The following is a 9,116-nucleotide window of genomic DNA, read 5'->3' as shown; positions in this document are numbered from 1 at the left end:
CTCAAGCTGTTTTCTTTTAGATCCCCTGTCTGAGACACGGGTCTGGTCCTTGGAAATTGTGGGCATCTTGCGTGGGTGTGAAGAGGTAGTCTATTTTTCGGAAGCTGCTCACCTCTTGGCCTCCTTGAACAGTTCATATGCTCCTGCTGTCATGGTGACGTTGATTCTTCCAGTATCCTCCATCTTCACATTCTAGAACATGCAAAGAAAGTTCCCACAGACGGTGTCAAATTGATCATATCCGGAATCTGAGTCAGACAAAGGTCGGCTGAGGTGTTGTCGGTGTTGACAGAGAGGCGACTAGGACACCCTTATCGTATGTGCCCAAGAGAACAGACCTCCACGTGGTGCTGATGGACTGTGGTAACTAAGCCGGCGGTACTTGAGCTCTGCGCGCACTCACACAAGCACCCAGAACGTTAGAGATTAGACACCAGGGAAAAAATACTCGGCGCAGACCCTCCGACGTTCAAGTCAGGTACTTTCCCCAGAAGAACAGTGTACGAAGGAAAAAGAACTATAAAAAATAAGTGCGAATGTGCGAGAGAGCGTACCTGCTCAAGGGAGAGGACCTCCCTTTTTATACGACAGTGCGTACCTCTGGAGCCTGACCGATGTCAGAGAATGTTGGGTGTTATAAACTGTCGGGTGATGGAGGACGCGTGGCACCCTTCCATAGACTGGAAGAAGATTCCATTCGTAGATGACCACAGACCATTGGAATATTTCTTAATATACAGTAGTTATTCTCTGACAAACGGTTACGATTCTTTGATCTTGTTGTCGCCTAGTGCCTTCTGTCTCGCCCGGGTTTGGCTAGGGACAGCTCGGGATGATTTTTCAGGTATAACAACCAGCTCGAGTCTTGTTGAGAAGGACGAGCTGTGGTGAGAGCCCCATCTTCCCGTTTGGATTGCTAAAGAGCTTACCGAGAGTTGATCTACTGAGAGCACCAGACCTAGATATGTAGACCAAGATGAGAAAACCCGACCAGTCAGAACAGGTCAGACATTATCTCAGTTGCACATCATGTCTTAGGTTTGGGATCCTGATCTGTAAGCACCCAACCGGGAATTATGCGGCTGATGACGCCAGACAATCCTACTTCTTCTTTTCCTAATTACTGACTGTCACGTTCTCCTGACTACTGACCGCTACGTCCCCTTGACTTCTGACTATCACGTCCTCTTGACTTTTGACTACCTGATTTTATCGGGCCCTATCATTATGTACCGTATAAGTGATCGTCCAATGTTTAGCTATCTTTTGGTAAATTTCTAGGCAGACAGTAAAGGAAGACGAGATGTCTGTGTATGAGGATTGGAGAGAAGTTATAGAGCCCTTAGTTTTATCTGGCACTTGAAATATTGATCCAGATAGGTTTGGTGTTGAGCAATATTTTTCAGCCAAGACTCCAGTTTCATCAAGATCATTTCAAATTGATAGTCGCTACGGATTTGGAATGGTGCCTTTAGCTGATCTGTGAATAACCTTCTTTGTGTCTAGATGTTTAATTGATTGCTTTTGTCTGTATATGCAAATAGCAATTTTCATTTTGTTTAAATACAATTTTCCTGAAATCATTCTTTGGCTTAGTTTTTAAAATGTATTTCAGCTTCAATCACAAAACAGGAGCTGAACATGTCCATTTTACCTCAGTAACTTCTTCGTCTAGCTCAGATGATGATGGAGATAGTGATATCAGTTATGAGTCTCATGATGGTGAATCATTGTTATGAGCGGTGAATCATTGGAACTAGAAACTTATGGAAAGATATGACATATTCGTGATCAACAATAATTAAGATATATAAATATATATCCAGAAAAGATGACATATTCGTCCTCTCTTTGTAGAAAAATGCAAGATTTTCAGTAGTCTAGAAGAGATGACTTTCACGTAATATATATCTTATTTTGATGATCTTATAATAGTATTCGAGGATCAAGACAATTGTATGCGATGCTCGTTCAGGTCTTCTACTTAATTTACTAATGGATTGCAATGTCTGATTTTTTGTGAAAAGTTCTCTAGTTCTGACAATTGTTGATTAAATAATATCTTGGATGCTCAAATTACATTATATAAATAAACCCAAGCGAAAAGAATTAATGGATCGATGCCTAACTTCTGACATTTACATAAATACTTTATTAACTATTAATTCTTTTAGTTATAAAATATTTTACGGCTTTGTTTTGTTGGAGTTTTTAATTTCGGGTATATTTTCAAGTGTTTATTTATGGAAAACTATGTCCTATGGCTTAACTCTGTGTTGTGTTTACTTTGGACGATGAATTTTTTATCAGTGGAAAAGCAGTCTAATTTACTCTTTATTTAACCATCCCCTGCATGCTGAATAAAAAAAGTTACACAAGAAAAGAATTTCCTCTCTTTTCTTTTACTTTGGTTTCTTTTTCTTTTTTTTTTTCTCTCTATAAAATAAAAGTAAACGCAACATAATTAATCCCTATCCACTAAAATAGTACATGAGCTACTAATATTGACCTTTCAGCGAAGACTATTTTTGAACCAGGAATTTATACAATAATTTTCAATATTTAAAGTATAAAAACTTAGTACTGTTAATATAACACAGATATCTTTGTACTTAAAGCAACTGTATCATTTTCAGATCAATTAGAAATGTTTATTGTAGACAATTTTCAGCTAACCAATTATAAACAATAATTAATTATATGTTTAAAATACACATAACTTTTGGTTTCTTGAATACAAATCCATTTACTAATATTACGTATATAATCAACTCCACACTTCACATTAAAACTTAGGATTTAAAAACATATATATTATTAAAGTTACAATAGAAAATTTTTAAAATATCCTGATCTATTTGTATTGTTATTATTTTAAAAATTAGGATTAAATATATATATATATATATATTGCAATATTCTAGCTATATATTATGAAAATTTACAAGAAAAACTATACAAACTTTAGTTGTGCTAGTGCTAGTTCTAATCAGTGAAATTATATAATGAGGTAAATATACTTACTAGATATATTATGCTAATACTTTAATAGATTATAATGATTTAGGCGCATTAGATTGGCGAAAAAACATGCATTAATGTGGCCCAATCATCCTCGCCTCGGTATGGAAGGTATGATATACACTATATTTAATTCTGATACTTTAATAAAAAAAAGATACATAGATATCAAGAGATTGGATTAGAATCACACATGATGCTGTGATAAGGGTCTTATCACGGGTCAGTTGATACGATATCGGTCAAAATCAAGACGATTAATGTAGGGATTTACGAAAAGAACCTAAGCCAAAGACATCATGGCTGAGATAAAAAAGATATCATGTCAAAGGCAAAGGCATAGGTCGAGCGGATCACTCGGACTCGGTCGGCAAAGATATAGGCAAAGTGGATCATCGGTCCGGTCAGACGAAAAGACATCATGGGCAGGTCGGATGAATGAACAAACCAGTAGCCGGATTGTTCCGTCCGACAGGAAAGCGAGCCGCTTGAACCGTCCGTCCGGTGCAAGAAAGACACTACATAGGAAGAGATGAGAAAACAAAAGAGAATACTCCGTCTATCATCATTAAATACGAAGAAGCTAAGACCAAGAAGAACACTCCATTTATCATTAATGCACAGAAATGAGATGTGCAGATCTAGAATTAACTACTTTAGAAGAATTATTTTTAACTTTTAAAGTCCATGAAATGAGATGTGTAGATCTGAAAAAGAAGTCAAACCACAACATTGCTTTAAAGGCAAACACGGACGAACGAGACATTGAATTTTCTCTCGATGATGACGAAACGACACTCGTGCTAAGAAAATTTAAAAAAATTATTTAAATCTAATAGATTTAATCAAAGTGCAGGATAAAAGAAGAAAAAGAAAAATAAGATACTACAACTGCGATGAAGAAGAGCACGTAAAAGATAACTACTCTAAATTAAAGAGTAAAGAACAAGGAAAAGAACAATAAGCCAGCTCGGCCCAAGTATAATCTAAAGGTGACGTGGGACAAAACGTCGTCCGAATCGGAGATCGAAGCCCTCGTCGGACTTGCGCTAGTGGCAAGTCACAAAGAAGATAAAGACGAAGCAAGCTCGTCCGAAATGAGCATCGAGAACATCGATGAAGGGTGAGCGACATTAGAAGAAAGCAGTACTTCAGGAGAAACTTCAGATGACGGGATCTACAAGATAAATCAAGTACAATATCTACCTCCGGATAAAATATTTAAATTTATAAAAATATTATGAAAAGTTGTTGTAAGTTAAAAAAAAGTAAGGAATTAAAATCAAACTTAGTTAAATCTTGTCGATTAGAAGATTTTGATAAAATAAAATTGGAAAATGATAAATTAAAAATAGAAATAGAAAATTTAAAAAATCGTGCATGCTCATTGCTCACATATTACAAGATATAATAGTTTAAATTGACACTTATATCACAAGTGTCAAATTAGAAAATTATCAAAGAAATATATATCTAAGAAATTTTAATTAACCCAGTAGGAAGGAACCTATATTGCGTGCTAAAATCATATTTGGATTAAATTTAAAATTAGGGCTTTCAGAAAGAAAATTAAATGTTTAATTTCTTTAAGAGACTTTGTCTAGAAAGTGATTATTATTCCAATAATCAAGAAGATTTAGTGTCTTATCACAGCCTGAAAGGTAATTACTAGAATGAATATTTAATTAACTAACTATTAAACATTTAATTATAATGCTTTCATTGTTTGCCAAAATGCTACTAGAAATAACAAAGAAATTATTTTTTTTTATCACTGAGCTGTAAAATTTTAAAGATTATTTTTATTATGAATTCTAGTAAATTTTTTTTAACAGTTAGAAAATGTTTCAAGTGAGTGTTATTTTTTAAAAAAGTAAATTTTTCAAAAAAAAATTTTAAATTTTTAATAAAATCAAAATTATTCTTTCTGACTTAATTTTGCAAATTTGTTAATAAAATCAGAATTTTTTAAATTTACACTTTATTTTTTTTTGTGTGTAATTCCCTTAGACTTTCAATTTAGATTTTTTTTTCAAAGTTATTTTTCCGTACCCTATTTTTAATGTAATCAAAATGGAGAGTAAGTCTAGGGGAGGGTAGTACAACAGATTTTTGTGTACTTGTAAAGAAATTTTTCTTGAAATTTTTTTTATTACTGTTATTTGTTTGTAGTTTACCCTAACTTAACTTGAGTTTGATCACATCAAAAAGGGAGAGATTGTTGGTACCCCATGGTAGTTTTGATGTGATCAACCAAGTCAGGTTAGGTCAGGTTAGTATTTATCTCTGTGTCTAAGTGTGCAGGAGCTTAGGAGCACAGGAAATCGAGCAAGAGACGCAGCTAGCGAGAAGGACGACACGAGAGAGAGTCGACAAGCTTAGTGCGTCCGAAGGACGAGGTGCTGCGAAAGAGTACACCGACGGATGAGAAGGACACACACGGTGGTCTGAGGGATGAGAAGTAGGGAGAAAGACTACTCGAGAAGAAGGCCGAAAAATGGGTTCGGGTGAGCCCTATTCTGGTTGGCCGGAATCACCCAAGCGAGTGGAGCAGCGGAAGAGCAAAAAGAGAAGTTTGGAGCTCGGTAGTAGCTGAAGGCGCCTTCAAGCCTTCATGGAAGGCGCCTTCCAGTGTCTTTGACTGGGCAAATTTTGTCGTTGGCAAAGGATAAAACATTATCCTTTGTTGCCTCGCTGGAGGCGCCTTCCAACATATTGGAGCCGTCTTCTGGCTCATAATAAAATTTTTTTCAGAGCTATAAAAAGACCCTTGGACCTAGGAAATGAAATAAAATACTTGTAATTGAATCCTCTTGAGTTCTGTTCTGTATTGAGTATGTTAACTGCTGTAAGAGGCTTCTCCGCCTGAAGGAGAGATTAGTGCACTTTCAACTTACTTGGATTAATAACCTCCCCGGTTGTAACTAAGTAAATCCCTCGTGCCTCTTCTTTTATCTATTATTTTTATTTATGCAAGTGTTCATTTTAATTAAGCTATAAAAAAAGTTTGAGGAATGTTCGATTTTTGATTGCAGGGCTATTCACCCCCTCTAGCCAACCGCCCAAGGGTCTAATAGAATCTTCCTTCTACTAATAGGAGGTCGCCGTACAATCTCTCTCGCCTGAGAGACCCTGACACCCGACATTCTCTGACAACGATCAGGCTCTAAAGGTATGCATCGTCATATAAAAAGGGAGATTCTCTTCCTTAGCCAGGTACGCACACATACGCATTCATCTTCAACAGTTCTTTTTCCATCGTACACTGTTCTTCAAGGGAAAAAGGACCTGACTTGAGCGTCAGAGGGCCTACGCCGGGAACTTTTTCCCTAGTTTCTGGTCTTTAACGTTCTGTGTGCTTGTCTGAGTGTGTGCAAAGTCCAAGTACCACCAGTCCTCATACTACAGATCTTGTAGTTCTACGTGGGGGTTCGCTTTTCCGATGTACATACACAGGGTGCGTCAAAGTTGACTCTCCGTCAACACCAATGTCATCTTTGTCGTGACTTAGATTCCAGATAGGATCAACATCCAAAAGTAAGATTATTCCAAAAGTTATTTTGAGAGTGAGATATATTAATAGGATCCCAAATGAAAAAGAAGTGTAAGTGAATGACTCTCCCGTATCATCTTTCTCGCTAGTTGCATCTTTCGCTCGATTTTCTGTGTTCCTAAGTTCCTACACACTTAGACACAGGTGGTTAAACCATAATAGGACATAACTTAACTTTAGTTGATCATATCAAAATATCTCAAGGTACTTACACAATATTCACAAACCATATTTATTAATAAAAATATTTATCAATATACTAAATAAATAATAAAATTATCAAACCCAATAACCAATCAAACAACTAAAAGTTTTAAACAATCAAATAAACTTGAATTGAGAGTTCAATCACATTTAAACGAATAAAGCTAGAACCAAGGTTAAATTAAGAGCTCGATAATATCTAAACGAACCAAACTCAAGTCAAGCTTCAAATAAACTCAAACTCATAAAAAATAAACCAAGTCAAGCTTAAACAACTATTTTAAAAGTTGATTCATTTTAAACTCATTTCAACTTGGTTTAATTATCTTATCAAATAAATATGAAGACCTTAAAACTCAACTTGACTCATTTATGATTTATCATCCTAATCCTATGGTTTTAACTCCAGATGTTGAATTTTAAATTAGTGGAAAAGTCTTATTCCATGCGAAAGCCCAAAGAAATTTATTAATTCCCCCTCTCTCTCCTATTTTCTTTAATTAGTTTCGGTTTTCATTTTTTTTTTTTTTTTTTTTTGTTCTCTCAACTGAAAAATGTAAACACAACATGCAAAATCCTTATCCACTAAATAAAATACATAAACTAAAATTCTACCTTTCAGCGAAGACTAAATTGGAACTAGGATGGGAGTAGCTTTCAAGAACACTGAACACAAGTATCAATCTGATATCGATCATGACTCGACCTAGCAAACAAACAAGATCTTAAACGAACAAAAATAGACCAAAGAAAGAAAATAAGGAAAACAAAGATAGAAGTTATTATCATATCGATGGCGATCTAATCATTATATTTATTGATGGATAGCAGGTACAGGCGTGAACAGATCGACCTCACGCTAGTAATTCAGCTAGCACACATGTTTTATTCTCCATGATTATATATAGAAACGTGTCGAATTAGCTAGATCTTTGTAAATCTTATTGTCTTATATACTAATTATAGACTGATGTTCCCATGCATCACGTCGATCAAGGGCAGAAGGTGACTCTGTAGTTGGTGCCACCAGGGCAGGTAAACGTGCTGGTCTGATCGTCCTGCGGGTAGCTGTAGGCGTCCGGGCACCGCGTCTTAAAGAACCTTGACAAATCCGTGGGCGCACACGGTCCATTGGTGCAGCAGTACTGCGGCGTCCCGAACACCGTGCAGGGGTTGTTGCAGCCCCCCGGCGTCCTCAGCTGCGCCGGGCACTCCCCCACGATGTTGGCGGAGCACCGGATCCCGCGGCACCCGCCACTGGTGGGGCTGAAATCTATACCCACGTTGTAGCCGTCCACGAGGGAGATGTCGAAGAAGTCGAGGTTGTTGAACTGGTTGAGGGCGAACTCGGCGAGGGTGTTGGGCGGCCGGCCGTAGCCCTGGCACTGCAGCATCCCGCAGTCACCGGTCTGGCAGTTTCTGCCGTCGGAGGAGCACCCAGTGCGGGGCCATATGCGGCCGCCAGTGGCGCCGGCGTTGATGTTGATGGTCCAGGACTGACCCGGGTTGAGCTGGTTACCGCCGCCTGCTCGAGGGCCGGTGGTGGCCCATGCGGCCCAGACGGTGAAGGAGCAGCTATTGACGATCTGGAAGGTGGCGGCGTTAATGGAGAGAGGGAGGAGGAAGAGGAAGAAACAGAGCACGGCGCTGGTCGATGTAGCCATAATGGACTACCTACGTACTCTAATGCTCAAGCTTGTGAGAATTCACTGGGGGAAGTGAGGAATTTATAGAGATGGCAGTGGCAATAAATATATTAATTAATTAATCGAGAAATGGATAAAATTTAAAGAGATTGATATAAAAAATCAATACAAGCATCGACTCAAGAAAGACTTGTAATTGTGAATAGAAATTTGTATGGAAGATAAATAGATTTGTGGAAAAATAAGAGAAATAATTGTGATACTGATGGCCACGTTTGGATCGATCTATAGAAAAGGTGATATATTCGTCCTCCCATTGTTGAACAAAATGTTAGATTTTAATAGGCGTATTGAAATTTACAATGCACGTTCATGACTTCTGCTTAGTTTATTATTAGATCGTAGACTTGCTACCATAGATAAGAGGTCCAATTTCCACGTAGATACATATCTTCTTCTGATTAATATATCTTACTTAAGGCAACGCTCGTTAATGCCTTTGACTTATAATTTACCATATAATAATTGTTGATGAGATTGTACAGTTCAAGTTAATTTAATCTTGACAATGTAGTACGTGAAAGTTTTTCTTCTTCTTCTTTTTTTTTTAAGAGTGAGAGTGATCTCAAACCAACAGTCTGCTGAAGTGAATGGATTTCAAACTTCCTTGACATAATACTTATTGTTGGAAT

General features: G+C 37.2%; 1 protein-coding gene across 1 annotated transcript; it reads right to left on the bottom strand.

The window, feature by feature from the left end:
- Positions 1 to 7,557: 7,557 nt before the first annotated feature.
- Positions 7,558 to 8,492, bottom strand: LOC121998460 (protein P21-like). The gene has a single exon (XM_042553402.1). The coding sequence runs from the start codon at positions 8,440 to 8,442 to the stop codon at positions 7,771 to 7,773; it is 672 nt and encodes a 223-aa protein (XP_042409336.1). The 5' UTR covers positions 8,443 to 8,492; the 3' UTR covers positions 7,558 to 7,770.
- Positions 8,493 to 9,116: the final 624 nt, after the last annotated feature.

This window comes from Zingiber officinale, chromosome 1A (assembly GCF_018446385.1).
Source record: "Zingiber officinale cultivar Zhangliang chromosome 1A, Zo_v1.1, whole genome shotgun sequence".
Classification (NCBI taxonomy): Eukaryota; Viridiplantae; Streptophyta; class Magnoliopsida; order Zingiberales; family Zingiberaceae; genus Zingiber; species Zingiber officinale.
The sequence above is the reverse complement of the archived record's forward strand: the minus strand, read 5'-3'. Positions and strand labels throughout refer to the sequence as shown.